Consider the following 19,382-nt stretch of genomic DNA (forward strand, 5'->3'; position numbering starts at 1 on the left):
ATCACTGGTGATAAGACTCCTGTTATAGGAAAGGAACTTACAGTTAAAAGATTTAAACGGGTCTCTCAATTACAGCAAGTTTTTAAAAAAATTAAAAAAAATCTCTTAAAACTGTTCTACCTCAAGCTAAAGAATCTATGACATATTTGGACTATTTCTAACACAAACATCAGTGAGTAATGAGCAAATCTTAGACCCAACAGAGTTAGATCAACTGTAATTAAACCTGTTCCAAAATAATTCACATACAGCTAAGGACAGTGAACTTATCATGCAGCCTATATGGAAGAAATGGCTGATGGTCTCTTAAAACTGAGCGGGGAGCCTGACTTTAAAAGAGAGGGGCCGGCCCGGTGGCGCAGTGGTTAAGTGCACACGTTCCGCTTCGGTGGGACCAAGTTTGGATCCCAGATGTGGACATGGCACCGCTTGGCAAGCCATGCTGTGGTAGGCGTCCCACATATAAAGCAGAGGAAGATGGGCATGGATGTTAGCTTAGGGCTAGTCTTCCTCAAAAAAACAAACAAAAAAAAGAGAAATGCAAAGACAAAGTTAGGAGGGTTTTAAATTTTAAAGTGCCGAAGGTAATCAGTTCTCCCCCAAATAGAAAAATAAAACTTTTTAGGTTTCTGGAAAATAGGACCCTACAATATCCTAAGCATTCTCCCTTGGTTCGCTCATTAAATCACACGAGTTTACAGGCTGCTGACCAAGCTCGAGACAGCAGCAGGCGCTGCAGGCGACACGTGGCCTGTTGGTAAGTGAGGGCCACAGCCCTCCCGGTGGGATCCAGCAGAGCAGCCAGCTGTAAATGCCGGACGCTAAACACAGCCCTGGAGACGACACTTCCCAGGGAGAGGCACACACACTGCCAGGGACGCCGCACAGAGGGTCCTTCCTGCGCTGTGATGAGGTGGGTGGCAGCAGGCTCTGGCGGAATCTGAGCTGGTAGGGCTGGAAGTACGGAAACAAGGAGGGAGAAGTGGGGCACTCTGAGCAGAGCTGCACCACACAGGAGGAAAACACAAGGGACATACGCAGGATCAGCAAGTCACCCGTATGGGCAGGGAGGCAACGAGATCCAGTGTGGAGAGGCTAGCAGACGGCGGCGGGCAGGGCCCCCAGCAGGTATCAAGTCTGAGCTGAACATCCAGCAAACAGGTGGAAAGAGACTCTGCATCCAATGGGAGTGAAGTGCACAGAGAGAAAACAGAGGCAGGCGGGACTGCTGAGCAGTCGAACTCATGAACTGAGCCACTCCGAAGAGCCAGGCACTGTGCCACGTGGTAGGAACAGAGCAGTGAACCAAATACAACAGCAATCTCTGACCTCATGGAGCTGACCTTCTAGTGTGGGGAGACAGGTAATACAAAAGGTAAGCAAAACATACAGTATTTAGCTAGGGATAAATACTATATTTTGAAAGCAGAAAAAAAAAAGAGAAGGGGAATATGACATGTGAACGGAAGGGTTGAATTTTTAGACGGAGTGCTGCAGAAACCCCTGAGAAGGAGCCCTGAGAAGGGCTTGCCAAGCCCTGTGGGAAGAGTATCAGAGGCAATGGGAAAGCAAGTGCAAAAGCCCTGAGGCACAGGGCATGCTTGGCCGGGTAAGGCAGGGGCCAGTGTGGTTGGAGCAGAGGAAGGAAGGGGAAGTAGGAGATGAGAGGAGAGAGGGAACTGAGGGGCAGACCAGCGAGGGCGTTGTAGGTCAGAGAAAGGACCTCAGCTCTCTGTGAATGGGAAGGGAAAGCATGATCCAAGCGGAGATGCAACCCAAGCTGGCCTGCATGTTAACTGGCTCGCTCTGGCTTCCGTGTGGAGGGGGACACAGGAGGAAGCGGAGGACCAACCAGAAGGCCTCTGTAAAGATGGTGGCTTAGGCTAGGGTAGGGCAGGAGAGGTGATGAAGACGGTTGTGTTACAGATGTGAAGGCAGAGGCTACAGAATCTGCTGACAACCAGACGTGGGAGTGCGTGCAAGTGAGGAGCCAAAGACAACTCCAAGACCTCTTGCCCAAACACTGATGGTGTCTGGCCATGAGATGGAGAAGGCTGCAGGAAAAGCTGGTTTGGGGAACACTACTAGCAGGAACCGAATTCCGAACATGTGAAACTTAGGGTAAGCATTAGAGTTGGGAGGGCATGGTCAGGGCAGAAGGGAACAGGGAGATCCAAAAATCCCCAAAATCAGTGAAAAAGAATTTTCAAAATGAAAGGTGGTCGACTGAAAGAGACCACTGGTTTCATAATTAAAAAGTCATCGACTCCTTCCAAAAAAGGGCCAGGCTGGTGAATGCCAGCCTGCTCCAGTCTCCAAACCCACCAGTGGCTGGAAGGAAGAGACTCAAGGAGAAAAATCCCATGGGGACAAATGATAAGGCTGGATATGAGAGGGATAAGGAGACACCTCCCTGTTTTGTCTAGATCTGGCTGACCCGCTTATGTTCTTTAAAAGTGAACTAAAGTCTGGGTTCTAAGAAGACACTCTTTTCAAAGACCCACAGCTCGTAAAAAATCATGACAATGGATACTGAGGTTTCTATGGTTTCCCAAGCCCAAAATAAGACTTCAAAATACAAATTTGCTTTGAGGAAAACAAAAATGTCACCGGGGGTGGAGTAGGGCAGCTAGAGGCTACTGAGGGTTGGCATGGGCACAGGGGTCACAAGACCAGCCACTTAATACAGACCTCTGTGCCCCTGCCTGTTTTGAACACGGCCAGTCCCCAGTGACTCCTCTCTTGGGTCTTTAAAGCCCAGCCTGCACCCTCCCTTGTCCAAATATCTACTCACCTGTGTGGAGGGTGGAGCCTTCCCGCTCTCACTATGTAGTGCAAACCTGGAGAGCACTTCCTCCAAGACGGGCTCACCATGCAGTGGCAAGCAGGTAAGCAGTGACAAGTATAAGATAAACAGAGTAGGTAAACCGACACATACATATACACACAGGAAAAGGAAAACACTTTCTAAAGAGTTCTAACTTTTCCCTTTCTTCTTCCCTTTCTGACTAATTCAGCTGAGGACAAGAAGGTAGGCCATGGTGGGAGTCTCTCTGGCCCGGTGTGGGGTGACGGCGTCTGAGAGGGTGAGGAAGGTGTGTGGGGGAGAGGCACCTGGTGAGGGGTGACAGCCTGAGTGGGATGGTGGCAGTGACAAAGGGAAACTGATTTGATCAAATAAATATTTTACGGTTAACGGGAAGCAGCTTACTCACTGTCAGAGAAGGAAGTCATAACTATGAAAAGGGAAAACAATTCAATGAACCATGCAGGATCACGTTGAAATTGGAAATACTGGTGTGAACTTAAGGTTTTCAATATACAGATAGACAGATATAGAAGTAAATATATGCAAATGTGTATGTGTGTGTACATACATACATGCAAACACACGTACATACATTTCCTAGGTCTGTCTACTGAGAGGACATGCTCCCAACAGAAGGGAGCCCACCTAGTGCCCAGAACTGGTCTCCCAAATATCCTTCTCCATGAAAAGAAGCCAGGTTCCTTGGAGATAGAGACAGTTCCAGGCCGGGCTGGGCAAGAACAGATGAGTCTGGAATATCTTTCTGTGCCAGAAAGTGAAGAATAGCTCAAAGAATGATGGGGATGTGTCAAAGGGACACAGAGGCCAGCTTCAGACAACCTGAGCATCAAAATAATGAAAGTAGCACATCAGACAGCCCACTGAAAAAAAAGAGGAAAGCACGAGTCCACATTGAGATATATAAATAAAACAAAGTGAAAGTCTGAAGAAGAATGAGATATTTACACAGTCTCAGAATGCCTCCCAACAAAATCCTGATCTACAAAGGGAAACGGGGTAACTTCACAGTGGAGCAGCTTCATCAGAAGTTAACCAGCAATGAGAACAGATCAGGTCCACTGAGCAAACGAGGACCTGGCATCACCTGTGGGGCTCCTGCCAGAGACACACAACCTGAATCAGAGCGTGAGGGAACATCAGAACCCAAAGCCAGGGAAACTCTTCAAAACAACTGGCCTAGAATGTTCCTAAGTGGCTAGGTAGCAAAAGCCAAGGAATGGCTGACACAGCTCCAGAATGAAGGAGACTCAAGAGGCCCCTCAACTAGCTAACTGCAACTCAAGCCTGTGAACGGGCCCCCTCTGCTATAAGGACATTACTGCGACACCTGGCAAAACCTGAATGAGGCCCGCTTGTGCTTGGGCAGCAGTGGTGTATCGAGACTAATTTCCTGGTTTTGAAGGCTGTGCTGTGATTATGTAAGGACCTTACGTGCAGGAAATGCCCACTAAAGTATCTGGGGATAATGGGTTTCAGGTCTGCAACTAGCTTCAAATGATTCAGAGAAAAGGTTCTGTACTGTTCTTGGAACCTTTCTGGTAGGTTGAAATTGTTTTCAAAACACGCCAAAAAAAAAAAAAAAGTCCTATATTTAGTCTCAGTTGCTGGGAATGCACTGAGAAGGGTGGGAGTATTAAATTATAAAAAGAGTTGGTGGGGGTGCAATTATAAGCCTTTTATATTACACTCAGTCTGTGCTGACCACTGTGTGCATAAGTGACTACATACCAAGCCAAACAGACTCACACACATCAACTGTTACATGGAGCGACATCCTAACATCCCGACAGCCAGGAATGAGCTAGTCAAAGTGAAATTAAAAGGATTTCTCATTCTAAGGAATTGAGAGAACTCCTGAAAAGATTCATGGTAAAGTAAATTTCTGTTAAAATTGACCCCAGTGTTTCTATCATTTACATTACAAAAAATCAAGTAACATTGTGACAGACAAACACTGAGACATCCAGTGTAAACTCCAAACCATGCTTAAGAATTCAGACCAATGAGTACTCTCATATGTTGCTAGGGAATGTAAAAAAAACCCTTATAACCTTTTAGAATGGTGATTTGCCAGTATGTATTAGAAACCTTAAATATGGATATAAAAAACTTTTGTTCTAATAAAACCAGTAATAACAACGAAAACTAACACTACTGAGCATTTATCACGTGGCAGGCGCTTTTCTACGGCAGGCACAGGCATTAACTCACTGAAGCCTCACAACAACCTATGACCACCCCATTTTCAGATGAGAAAACTGAGGCCCTGGGTAGCGCAGCACTGGCCTGGAGCCCCGCAGCCAGGGGGCAAGAAGCTGGGCTGGGAACTTGGGTGGTCTGGCTCACAGGCCGCACTCCTGAGAGGCAGGCGCCCCGCTTCTCTGAAATCCCCTGGAAATGCACTCCATGGAAGTGTGAATCTGAAAGTATACAATGACTGATGCCCCAGGATTATAACTGGGAAAAATCAGAGACCATCAAAAGGTGCAGTGGGGACCAGAGAAATAACTACGGTTCGTCCATACTACGGGCTGCAATGCAGCAATTTCAAATTATGTTCCTTTGGAAGGCCAAATAATGGTTCCCAAAAGATGTCCACATCCCATCCTTGGAATCTGTAAATGTTACTTTATATGGCCAAAGGGACTTTGCAGGTGTAATTAAACTAAGAATCTCGAGATGGGGAGAGCATCCTGGATTATCCAGGTGGGTCCAAGGTAATTACAAGAGTCCTCACAAGAGGGAGGCAGGCGTTGTGAGGGGGCAGTAGCAGATGTGATGGACGCAGGAGGCTGCAGTAAGCAGGGGAGGTCAGGAGCCAAGGAGTGCAGCCACCTCAGGAAACTGAAAAAGGGAAGCAAACAGACTCCCCTCAGAACTTCCAGAAGGACGGACGCCCTGCCGACAGCTTACCTTCAGCCTAGGGAGGCCGACTCTGGACGACGCACCTCCAGAACCGTAAGTAAGCAATTCGTGTTGTTTTAAGCCATTAAGTTTGTAGAAATTTGTCACAGTAGCAATAGGAAACCAAAAGACTTCCTAAAGAATATGGAGAAATACTAATGAATGATTAAATAGTTCCTGTACAGTGTGATCCAAATTTTTATTTTGAAATATGTACCTATAATCACAGGAAAAAAAGACCATGAAAAGAGATCTGCCAAGATGGGAATGATGGTTCCACCTTTCACTGGTATGATTACAGGTGCTTATTTTCTTCTTTCACCATTGACATTTTTACAAACAGCAAATGTTACACTTTTATAATTAGATAAAACAAATGTTATTTAAATACTTTAGTAAACCTTTTAAAACAAATTTTATAGAAAAACTGTCTGGTAAGACAGTAGCACGAAGATTAAAAAATATGCTAAAAGATTTCATTTTATTTGTACCTGTAGAAGAGCTTAAAACAGATCTATTTCCTAGGAATTGTTTTCAAAAATCTGTCTGTGTCTAGCTTAAGGCTAAGCTTTTAGCCAGTTCACTGTGAACAGGCTTATCATCTGTAGTCTTACTTACTCACAGGCCTAGTTCAGGCTGTTACTGGATCCACTAAGTGGTCACTGGATTTAATTTCTATAAATTCTTTATGTAGAAGACCTGGTTATCTTTCCATACAAAGGTATGCCCTAAAAGATGCTATTTACCTAAGTATGGATTTTTCCATGAGTAAGTATAATTATGCCTCTAATACAAGGTAGTATTTGATATCAAATACTAAACGGAAAATAAACAGTTCAAATAATATATGCCAGGAATAAGATTTAATGAGATGTACGTGCAAAAGGGAGACAAAGTAAAGAAAATGTATTACTTGGACAAGCAACTGGTCTAGCAGACAGCTAACATTCCCTGCAGCTCTGAGATTCTTTCACTTTGCATTAGAAGAGCATCACTGAGACGACAACTCTGGGTATAGCTAAAGGACACCTGAAATTATTTCTCTGCAAATAAAGAACACAATTCAGGCGTATCTGTATCACCCGAAAGTCATCTAATTACGCTGATACGCCTTGATTTTTAATGAACCCGTACTGAAATGGCTCCAGAGAAAATTGAATTGTGTTTAGGCCATGAAAGGGTACCATTTGGTTCAATTACAATTTGGCTGTAAAATACCACTTTCGTAACTAATTGCATACTTGCCTGTATCACCATTGTTTAACAGGCTAACATTTAAGCAATGCCAGATCACACTTCTTAAAGGTGTATTCTTAAGCCTGACTGAACCATTCCTTCTGGCACATTCTGTCCATTAGTAGGCTGGGGGGGGGGGGGTTGCAGAACGGGGACACACAAATAATTCAGCCCAAAGAGTCACCAGTGCCCGAGTTGAGAAATCTTGGTCTACACAGTCTTTTATTGCCTATTCTTTCAGATACGCTGCTTCCGCCGCCTCATCTCTTTATCCTTCAGTCAACTGGTCCTGGCTAGCCACAGATGAGGCACCTGCAGACTTAGCACTTAGCTCATTTTAAACGCATTTTCTTAAGCAAAAGACACTAACAAGATTAATAAATCCAATTAACAGATTTCTGCAGCATGTCAAAACTGACTAGGCCACAGGGAAGGGGAAATTAACTTGTCTCTTTTTTTACCATCTCCTTAACCCGTCTCAGGCAAAACACTGAAAGAGACCAAGGTCCTCTACCGAACAGCAAGTACAAGGTCCACCCTCCCCTTCTTCATTTTTCAAGTCACCAAGTGTTGGAGTACTCAAGTTTTCCCAATAAAACATATCTCAACTCTCTCCTGGTTCAAAGAGACAGCTGCCAATCTCCCCCTAAAACTCCACTTAAAACACTAATGGGAGCCACGTGCACTTTCCCGGAGCCTTCAGCCTTCCTAGCTCGTTACCCTAACTATCTGTGGCACGTACTACGGCTGCCACACAAACACAAGAGGCAGCTGGCAGGGCAGGAACTACTTACCGCCAGAATCAAAGAAAATGGAGTCAAAGACACGTGAATTTAAAGAGAAGGCTAAAAACCTCTGGACCAGAAGAGATCCCACTTGATCCCATGGGACCCTGGGTGCTTCAAAGGCTCCACAAGCACCAAATTAGAATTTCTCTTTTTTCACCGACACGACCAACTCTTGATTATAAGGGATGCTGGAGGAGGAGAAAGGAGAGACCCAATGGGCAAGAGGCCCACTCAGGCCACCCCCACCACCTCGTCCCATAAAGGGCTCTGGCCGTCCCTGAGGCGCATGGAAACAAAATCTTATTTGCAAAAGTGTTCTGCATGAATGGATAAACAAAGTATGTTACATCCACACAAGAGATTACTACTGGACCGTAAAAAGGAACAAAGTATTGACACATGCTACAACATGGATGACCCTTAATGCTGAATAAAAGCCAGACACAGAGCCCCACACATGATGCCACCTGAATATATGAAATATTCAGAAATGACAAATCTAAGGAGACAGCAGATAGAGGTTGCCTGGGGCTGGGTTATAAATGAGTAGTGATGACTGCAAACGGGCACCAGAGATCTTTCTTGGGTGACAGAAATGTTCCAAAAGTGGGTGTGGTGATGATTGCACAACTCTAAATTTACAAAAAAAACCCCAAAAACCACTGAATAAGTACACTTAAAACAGGTGAAATTTATGGTATGTAAATTTCACCTTAAAGCTCTTACAAAAAAACAAAATGAGCGCCGCAGATAAAGCAGCTGGGAAGAGCCACTATTCTCCAAGCCCCTTGTTTTTACCCATACGCAAACACACCTTGAAGTCAGAGCACAATTTACTAGCAGAGTTAAGACTAAAGGGCCAGAGGAAACGACATTCGCCAGAGTTCAACTCTGAGATCTTATGCCACTCACTTGGAAGTGTCGTTCAGAATCTGAATGTCGATATTTAACTTCATCTGTGGACACATAAGCCAAGATTCTCGGGGGCTCTGACCCAAAACATCTTATTTTGGTAAACATCTTATTAAAAATGATGCTGATGCTCTGTAACAGTCTTAGGGGGTCACGACTATCACTGGGCGAGCCAAGGTCTCAAGATGCTACGGGTCTGAAGGGTTCTCTGGATCGGAGGGCAAACCGGAGCCTCGGGGGCCCGAGCGGCCGCCGAGCTTCTCGCACCGCACTCCTGGCACCCGCGGGGCGGCGTGTGCAGCCTGAGACACGGGAAAGAGCCCAGGTCGTTCAAACCCGGGCGCCGACACCCTCTGGGAGCAGACCCGGAGGGACCGGGACGTTCGCAGGCCGAGGGCCGGAGACAGGCACACCGTTTCACTGCGTTAAAGTTTATTTCACATAAAGAAAATGATGAAATCGGGCACGCCACCAAGCGAGGCAGACACGCAGACAGGGCCCAGCAGGGCCCCAGCCGCAGCCCGGGGGCTCCGGGGAGCGGAGGGGACGGCGCGCTTCCCGCGAGCATGCACGGCCCGCCCCCCGGCCGCTGCGGAGTCGGGGGCGCAGGGAGGCCCCGGCCGCCCGCGCAGACGCCCGCCCTCGGGGCGCCGGGCGCGGCGGGCACACCCGAGCGCGCGGCCGCGCAGGTGGGACGGGCGGCGGTTCCGGGGAACGGGCCGCCTGACGTACCTGCGGCCGCCTCAAGCTCGGGTCCGCCGGGCCCGGGATAACGGCGCCTCCGCAGCGAACACGCCTCGGCTCTCCATTCGGGGCTGTTTACTCCCAACTCTCGCGAGACGACGCGATCGGGGCGGGGACAAAGACGGTTGGGAGCGCTGGTCCCGCCGGTCGTGCGTGCCCTGCGTGTGGCCTGCGTGCGCGCTCGGGACGCCGAGCGCCGTCTGTCCCGGGCCAAGAGAACGGACAAAGGTCTCGCGACCTTTGCGGCCTGGGGCGGGACGGGAGGCGGAGGGGCGTGGCCAGCTTGCTCGGACCCGGTGGGAGTCGGCGGAATGGGTTGTTGGGACGGCCCAGCGTGGGATGCGCTGGGCTTTGGGGCCAGGAGCTCGGAGAACGGGCACGGGCCCGAGGGAGGACGACCGCGGCGGAACGGCCCTCCGCCTAGTATTTGCATTTGCCATGAACGCCTGGAGCAGCGATCTCCTCCTGGGCCTTTAGGTGTCCTGGTCCAGAGCCAGGCTCGGGCGACACCCCTAGCACCCACTCTGCAAACCTCGACCCATCTGACCGACGCGGCAGCCGAGACGCTCAGGCCTGAGAATGCGAATCCTCGCCCGTCTGACTCCCACCCTGGCAGGCGAATCCCCTGCTCCGAATCCTGCCCGCTCCACTCCTAACCCCTCTCGGCCTGCTGGCCTGGACCACTGATGCCATCGTGGTTACTCTTTCTGAAGAAACAAGGATCGATGTGTTAAACTCTGAAAAGTTTGCCTCCCAAAAAATGTCTGCCTGATTTAGATCCTAGGATCACGCGCCGTTATCTAAATGTTGAATCTGGCCCAGACTTGGCATTGGGCACAACTGGGAGACTGAAAGCATGTTCTAGGTAATGCTAATAAAAAATGATGTGCTATCCGGTCAGATAAAACTGCTTATATCTTATTTGAACTTTCCGCAGCACCATGATAATGCTGAATGGCATCAATGTGACAAGAAATCACAGCACCACTTCTTCCCTTTAACATTATTTATCCAAACCAATAATATAGTGGATAAATACAGAATCTCCTACTAGCTTTGTGATCCAGGGCAAGTTGCTCTTTGTATTTCAAAGCTCTTTGTATTTCACCTTCTTCATCCAAAAAAGAGATATTAATACTTGCCTCATAGGATGAGGGTTAAATGAAACATACACATTCAGGGCTTGACTCACACATGTTCAATAAATGGTGGTGGTTCTATCTAGACCAACCCACACCCGATTAAGTCCTTCCCCCATTCTGAGATTACATCAGTCTTAGGAACTTTGAGAGAATTCTTGACTTGCATTTCTAAATCCTCAAAGTTAGGCACTCCCTGCTGCCACCATGTAATGCACTTGATCTTTAACTGTATTGTTGGAATTTGCAGTAAATTGGTCTTGGCCAGGGTTCTTTTAACAGCCCTTTAAGTCCCTATGCCATTGAATACACACAGCCCAACTGTCAGGAACTGGGGAAGGCTAGTGAACTGCAAACCTCCACGTCACATAATAGTGCAGTTCCAAAGGAGGGAAGAGGAGAATGCTGCCAGCTCCTGAGAACCCTATAAACTGAAGGGGGCTGGGGCATGAGAGAGAAGGGGCTTGGAAATCCACCAAGGAAGGCTGAGAGCCACCACTCCAGGTTCTAAAATGGCTTCCTAAACTCATGTTTCACGTGTACAAGAAAGCATTCACAATTCCATGGGAAGGTAAATCTTTATTCAAACTAAATGCTATTGTAAAGATTAACAGCAGAGCCAATACTGAGATAGAGACACAGAGAGACAACTTGGTTTTCAAGGGCACACAATGTCAAGACTGAGGACAACCCCCAACCCTCTGGTTCCAAAATGTGACAAGATTTTAAATTAAGGTTAAAACAAAACAAAACAAAACAAAACTCCTCAGCTGTCTCTACTTGCTGTCTCCCTTTTTCTTCCCACTCTTTCTTGAACCCACTACAGTCTACCTTTCATCCCCCCAACTCGAGGAAATGGCTCACCGCAAAACCCCCAGGCATCTCCAGATTGCGGAAAGCCAAAGATCAAAATCAACCTCCATCTGACTCACCTATCAGGAGGAGGAGATCAAGAAGTCAACTCAGTAGTTTCAAAAGACTTATTAGACACATGGTTATGTACAATTTTCTTGCTGAATTACCAGCTTTTAATGAATTACTACCACAGGTGTTCATAGATTAATTTTTTATAATTTTTAAATGATTGTTTCTATGGGAAAAAATGGATCTCTCATTCCAAACAACCAATTTACAAACATTTGGAGCAAAATCTCCTCCAAAAGAAGCAGAAGCAACTTCTTTTACTGTTAAATTTTGAGTTCACGGATCATTTCAAACGTTCTTATTTCCCATATTCTTAATAAGAAACCCCATCCTACAGTGGCCCAATCATGACTCTCAAATGAGCTCTGGGTGAAAGTATTTTATGAAAGAGAAAAACCTAAGGAAGCATCTTGGTTTTGATCTTTAACTAACTTTGCGCCAATCAGCCTATTTACATATGTCCTGCCAAGTATAGAATTTTAAAACATCACTGACATGGTTTATTTATTCTTATCATGAAGCAACGGTTCAATACCTAAGCTGTACATGTAAGACACTGCCGTACCACATAACACCTTAGATATAAATAAGGTATTTTTACATAAAGTTGCTGCTGCTTATTACACACCAAAGTTCAGGTCAATGTGGCATGAAGTCAAATTTTTTCTAGTCTTAATGAGCATAAATTGTTGGGTGAGGGAAACTGCAAAATATGGCAAAAAGGCTTCCCAGCTAAGGGCATCAAAACCTTCAGTGTTATGTAGTACCACCAGCGTGGAAGTTTTCACAGCTGAAGGTCCTCCCCTTACGTGCTGAAGGCCTGATTAAGTGGAAGCGCTTCTAAACTCAACCACTCATCTTTGGAGTCCAAGTCAGATACGGAAAAACCGAGGCAACATCACTGGCAAAATTGTGGGTATAACATAAAGCGTGCTTATGCCTACTCCCAATGGAATATCGTCTCAGGAGAAAAGAATTCCATGAAAGTTCTGATTTCAATCAACTTACTACTTCCTGCATCAGTGTCAGGATATTAAACTCCGAATTTTTAATCTGCACATATTGGCATATTCATATAATGATTTACAATTGTCAAAGCAAAAGATATGTGGTCCTCAAAAATGTCTGGCTTTATAGGACCTGAACCAAAAACATTTCACAGTAGGTTTCAATGCTAACCCATATTGTGGAGGATTGTGCATAATTATCTTCACATCAATAAAAGTATTCACTATAATGTGTTAATTCATTACACAAACCAAGAATGAGCTTCTAACTTATTTGAACAGACACATCATATCACACATGTAATTTGTCCATATTTTAACTATTATTCCATAAATACTTGATGCTTACACCAATAATGCTACTGGAATGGAATAATATTACATAGAAAAGTACACGAAAACCAGATATAACAAGCTCTTTCTAAAGGGCTAAATTTCAGTTATAAAATGGGTCAAGATCATAGGCTAAGAATTCACTACTTATCCACAATAATCATAAAATAAGAGATGACTGAGAGTCAACCATTACATGTCCAAATCTAGGAATGAATTAATTCCATAGTAGAGTAAAAAAAAAAAAAAAGACAGTAGTAAGTAATATTATACAAGGCAAATATGTAGCACAAAATTGGGTAGGCTTGTGTAGTATGAAAAGAATCTAGAATTTTAATACCTCATAAGGTTCCATGTTAAGCCACCTTGACAAGAAATCTCCTTTAAGGTAACTTACCCATAAATAAAGTTGCCAAGACACACGCAATATACATACATGGATGGTTCTCTAATGAATATCGATTGCAGAGCAGCACTTTCATACACAGACAAATAACTAGAGCTATACAGTATAACACAGAGTTCTACACTAGCAATCTTACTTATACAATAACACTTTTAAATGGTCTTTCCTGATGAACATTTGAAAACCAATACTATAATTCATCTACCGAGATAATTTCCCTTAAAAAACATCTAAAATTGTAAGAGCTGACAAGTCATACTATATAAGTATATTTCCATATCAGATTGCTGTGGCTCGGAGAACAACAGAAATCACACAACTTTGAACAGCTTAGGGAAAAAAGCATCAAAATCCAGGTCTTCTCAATCCGTTTTTGTGCCGTGGTCATTATTTACTCTGTGCCATCCACGTGGCCCTTGAGGTTTTTCCACAGCATTCTCTAAAAGTATTTTGTTTGCCTTGCAAATGATGAGTCAACAGTATGCTAAATAACCAGTAATAAAAGAAAATACAGAAGATAAATTAAGTGTGTTCTTCCAAATGTCAGAATACTGCAGGTTCCCATGAGTTGGCAAAACTTCCCAAACCATCATCCAGTTTCATGCTTTGCAGGATAAGGCCTCCTTACGTAAAGAACGATTGAGAATATTTGCTCCCCACACCCAGAGCCATTCAGGCATATACTGTGCAAAGAGAAACTAAAAATGAAAGAGAAAAAGGTTATAAGGTTAGCACCCAAAGCCATCGACACAGAAGCGCATAGATCAGCATATGATTTAATACAACAAATCTCACCTATCACATTAAATACAAAAAAGGGAAAGGCCCCGAGGTGCTACGGCACTGAGCAGCCATCTCTGCCTACGGCCCGATGCTAGGTTGTGGGAAGAGACACATGATCACCACCCACTGCCCCCTTCTCCGGTGAGGCTGGGGAGACCTTCAAGCAGTAATACAACTCCGCATTCACCTAACGTGATGTGATGGGAACGCATGTTCATTTGGTTAAGAATCACAAACTATCCCCGGAATGAAAGGCACCTGAAATAGATAAACACATACGTGGTAGTGCTATGTGAGAACACTGGGGTTTGAGGGGCAGGAGGGAGCTGAGATAAACACAAGAACTGGGTCAAAAACACCAGGACCCTAGGACACCGTCTTGAGACGCGATGAGGATGGCTCGGGGATCCTGGGAGGGAGTCCTGCTGATGTGCTCGCCCCAGGTGTTCTCAACCAGGGCCACTGTGTCCCCCAGGGGACATATGGCAATGTCCAGAAAAATTACTGGCCGTCACAACTGGGGTAGTGGTGTTAACTGGTATCTGGTGGGTAGAGATCAAGGACACTGCTGAACATCCTACAATGCACAGGATGACCCCACAAACAGTTACCCAACCCCACATGCCAATAGTGCTGAGGCGGAGAAACTCTGCGCTATGCTGGCGATTTGTCCGAGACTGAGCGGAAGTTCTGATACCTTGTATGTTAAGGAAGGGAGATAAACAGGCCTCTGGCAAGTGCTGAAACTCTAGCCTTGACCAGAAGTATAATAACAGAGGACACCCCGCGTCTCCTTAATAAACAGACTCAGGTTACTCAGCAACTCCAGGGAACCACACAATAAGGAGGAGTCCCAGTAACGTGAACCGCGGGACGACAGTCCCAGAGCCACAGCCCTTCACAGAGGTTCTACAGAAGCTCCCCTTACCAGTCAGACACAGCAGCCCAAGATCTGGCCCGGAACTGTGGGCAACTTTCTGGGGAAATAACTAAGGTCTCTTAAGACCTCTTTAAAGAGCCAGGATTTCATGGGAAAAAAATACCTGGATACTCCTCCTTGGAGCCACTGTTTCGAAAGGTTCTAATTCCAAGGAGACAAACGAGGTCAGCGTAAAGTCCCTTAGGAGGACCTGTAAGTAGGGTGACAGTGAAACATCTAGGCACCTGAGGCAGACAAGATAACTGGACCCCCTTCACAGCACATTTTTTTCAGTATTAGCGAGAAAGAATAGACATGTAAAAATCTGTTTCAATTTCCATTCCTGACCACTGTCTACTGCAGGGGGACCAGCATCAAGGTGGATTTTGCCAGTTTCCTAGGGTGCTGCATGTGGAGACGCCACTGGCAAGACACCACTGGCACACCATCTCTGCCTCATCCCAAGGTTTCAGCACCCTGGGTAGCAGGATGGAAAGAGCTTGGTGGAAAGAGCTGATGGAAGAGGAGGGGAGAATTGCATCCTCTGGGTATTGACAGATCAACTGAAGGGCTGACTCATCGACCTGTTTAGATAACAACAGTTACCGGAAAGGAACGCTAAGTCTCTGGGCACTCGGAACTACAAAAGAGTACCCAAGGGATGTAAGGCAGGGAGAGAGAGAGTGTTGGAGGGGCGGTGCAAGACAGAGAGGAGGGGTGGATTTTGGGCTCTGTAAGGCTTCGTGCATGCTCAGGGCTCCTGCCCGTCTGTCCTAAGAAAGGAGCTGCTCCTCTGCAGCAAAACTGGCCAGTGACCAATCCTGATGCGGCATGGGCCCTGCAGTGACTGCTGCTCAGGAAGACTTGGGGCTCCTGAGCCAAGAGGAGGAAGTCAACAGTAATGGCCTCGTTCAGCTTGTTGGAGATTTGCATTAGCAATGAAAATGCAAATGACAGACATCCCCAGAAACTGAGCCGGGTGGGACTCAAAGAGGTAAGAAATAAATGGGAATGAAAAGGATGGACGAGATCCCAAAGAACATGAGCTGGATCCTTAAACTGGAGTTCTCTCAAGGTATAAAAGCCGCTGTGACGGTGTGTAATTAACGTCCCCTGTCCAGCAGGCGTGGGAAACGGAGCTGAGGAAGGGCTTTAACCTCTGACACAGCTATCAGCCTGAGTCCCTTGGTCCCTCACCTACATTTCAACGTGCAGCCAGCCCCAGGCCTTCTCATTTCCACCTAGCTCCACCTCCCCCCGAAACGCCACATTTTCTTCATCCAATAGCATGTCTGAACAAACATCAAAAGTAGGAAGAAATTGAGAATAGACTGCGAGCCAATGCAGAGAGCTCAGATCCCAGACTTCTCCCACTCCACTCCCGATTCCCGGAGCTTTCTCCAGCAATCCTATCACCTGGAGCACGGTCCTCATAAGCAAGAGACTTACTGGTCAAGACGCCAAGTTAACTGATTTTTTGACCAAGCACATACCAGAATGTTTCTGGCCTTTATGTCAAACACCACCAAGAGAAAGCTATAATAGAACGGCTCTTCTTTTCCTGCCAACCTTACTAAGTGTTCCGAAGCTGACGACTTAATGTTGCCTAGCGCTACTTCTGAAAATGACAGGAAATACTCCTAAATCAATACTGATAACTAGTTAACAAGTAAAACAAATATGTTTGACTCCTTTCCAGCTGTTTTTTAAGTCCAAATCATTGTTTTCTATTTCCTGCTTGCAAATCTTTATTAAGACAACTAGCATAATATACAGCAGGTGCAATTGTTAAATTACATGGATGGTGCTGAGAAAGCAAGAAGCCATGGGTGTGAGTCAGCTCTGACGCCACTCCCGTTGAGAAGTGCTGTTTCACAGGCATCGGTGGGGAAGCGAGGACATGTGTGAGGCGGCTGAGGCCCGGGGAAGGAGTGAGGAAACCTACTCCCTGACCTCCGTGCAGGCTCAGCGCAAACACAGACTTAGAAATGCTCACTTAACACACGACCTTCTCAGGAACACGTGCTGACATTCCTTTAGATGCCACTTTGAAGTGGCTTCAAGAGGGAAACACATACCTATGGAATATGCTGGGTGTTGCTGGGGAAAAGCCCCACAGACTGATGCCCTACCAGCTTCTAGGCCCCATCAGCCCTCGGGGCCTCATCTCCGCTCAGCCACCCTCGATGTTTCCCAGGCGTCTCACTCTCCCTTCTTCACAATGGTTATCTCCAACCTCCTCACCCTGTGCTGGCTTCTAACTCTCTCCCACTCACCCTCACCCCCGAAGACCTGGAACTCCGGGAGCCACCAGACAAGAGGCCCTCCACTCCCACGTGGACTTGAAGCCTCTCCTCTCGCCTCCGTCACTTTCTAGTTGTTTTTAATTGTCCACATCATTTCCCCTCCACCTGTGCTCTCGTCCTACCCCCTCTACTTCCGGGGAACTGTGCCCTCTCCCTCCAGTCTTTAAGATTTCTTCTCCACATGCCCCTTCCCTCCAACATGTAATTACAATCGAGTCTCTCCTAACTTAAATAGATTAACTAACAAAACTCCTTCCCTGAACGCAATCCGTCTCTCGCCAGCCAAGGCCTGCCCGCCTTATTCCTTGAGCGCGCTGTTTCTATGTCCCCATCTTCTCCACACTCATCTACTCAGTGCAACCTGGCTGCTCCCTAAAATGCCTCCAAAACTGCTTCCTCAAGGTCACAGAGGATTTCCAACATTCTAAACCCAACAGCCACACGTTGGTCCTTATGCCATGGGACAGACGGCATCACACGTCACTGATGAGTATTCCTCCGCTGAAAACCATCTCTCCCCTTGGAGCCATGTCCCACCCTCGGGCTCTCCCACCAATCCCTCTGGCTGCCCCCTCAGCCTCCTTCGCTGGGTCTTCTCCACCTTCCCCTGGAACACTGGAGTTCCGTGAGTCTCTGACCAAGCTGTCTTCTCTACACACTCTCCTTGGGTGATGTGGATGATGTCCCCCACTCCACAGCTTACCACCCAGCTAAACGCTGCTGACCTGTCAGCCTTCACCTCCATACAAACCCCTCACTGAGCGCCAACCCACGCAGCTGCCAACTGCACTGCTCCTCACGCTTCCCCAGAACCTTCAAATCCAGCATGTGTAGAGCTCTTACTATTTCTCCCCAAACCTGACCTCCTCCTCTCACTGCTGAGTGAGAGGCACCACTGAGCTTCTGACGCCAAAAACCTGAAAATATGTTTTGCTTCTTCCCTTCCTTCAACTCCTCATATTCAGTCTATCACCGCATCTTGTCAAGAAATAAATACTATCGTTCTCTTTTAATTCAAATGTAGAAGACTAACTGAAATAAACAGCACAAAACAAAACTTTACACAGTACGTTTGGCATATCAAACTCCATACACTAAATTTCTTATAGGCTAAAGACAGAGGATTGAACTCTTGACAAAACTCAGACCTTTGCAATCTGAGAAAACTGCATTCAGAAGAAATGATTACAAAAGTCACAATGGCAAAGCCATCAGAAACATCTGCTGTGGACAAAACAGCGACTGAAGAATCAAACTTTTGTTGTAAAATTGAAAAAAAAACTGATAATGTTGAAAATAATTTGAGTAAAATAAAAATGAAAATAGGAAAAAATGGAAAATTTTAACAGGTCTGTATAGAAAACTACCCTAGGAATTAAATTAGCTGACCAGAATTTCTTGGCAGAAAAATACATCTCAAGAAAAGTTCATCAATGTGAACAAAGTTTAATTGTAACTAAAATACTGGTGTTTTATAAATGCAGTCAAAATATCTATGCATCTGAACCCCGACCTTATCATGTCTTCATTTCTCAGGGAACTTCAAGGTCAGTGCCTTCTAAAACTACTTTTTAGGTTTCTCTGCTTTTCCCCAGTAATTAAGGACCTAGAAATAACACTTAAATAAAGCTGTTTCTTATTAAAGAAACTTTTAGCCAAAACTTTGATGAAACTAAAAATTAACGTTGACTTACTTATCTATTTATTCAGTACTGGTAAATTTATCTTTATGCAAAGAATCCCAAAAATATTTGGTAATGAAGAAAACTCTACAGATTAAAGAAAAAACAATTCTAAACTAGGGCACATCTACTTACTACGTCAGATAAAGAAACACAAATCTATTACAACAAACCATCAAGTTCTTTATCTAACACTTAGAAGCACATGTTCAAATATTTAACAGTTACTCTTTAAAGTACTAAGGACCCAAATCTTTGTCATGCCTGAACAATAAACTTAAAAAAAAAAATTCTACGTTTCTTGAACAAATGAGTCCAAGAATATACTGAGATATTATCTAACATAATGGTTATATGAAATATAAACCTATTTTGTCATTTCATGCTTTGGGATTACACTATTGATTTAGAGGTACCTGTCAGCCATGACTAGAATCTTTTTACTTTGAAATTCCCATATAATACTTAG

General features: G+C 45.5%; 1 protein-coding gene across 4 annotated transcripts in view; it reads right to left on the bottom strand.

Annotated features, from left to right (window-relative positions):
• HSDL1 (hydroxysteroid dehydrogenase like 1) overlaps nucleotides 1–19,382 on the bottom strand; it is a 33,469-nt gene that overhangs the window by 1,642 nt on the left and 12,445 nt on the right. The window contains exon 6 of one of the 4 annotated variants that reach the window (XM_046680201.1): nucleotides 11,113–13,921. The exons of 2 other annotated variants lie outside the window; for them this stretch is intronic. In XM_046680201.1, coding sequence (XP_046536157.1) covers nucleotides 13,823–13,921 — 99 coding nt within the window. In that variant the 3' untranslated portion in view covers nucleotides 11,113–13,822. One more of the 4 variants, XM_046680200.1, reaches the window with a different exon arrangement.

The sequence above is a fragment of the Equus quagga genome, chromosome 13, assembly GCF_021613505.1.
Source record: "Equus quagga isolate Etosha38 chromosome 13, UCLA_HA_Equagga_1.0, whole genome shotgun sequence".
Lineage (NCBI taxonomy): Eukaryota > Metazoa > Chordata > Mammalia > Perissodactyla > Equidae > Equus > Equus quagga.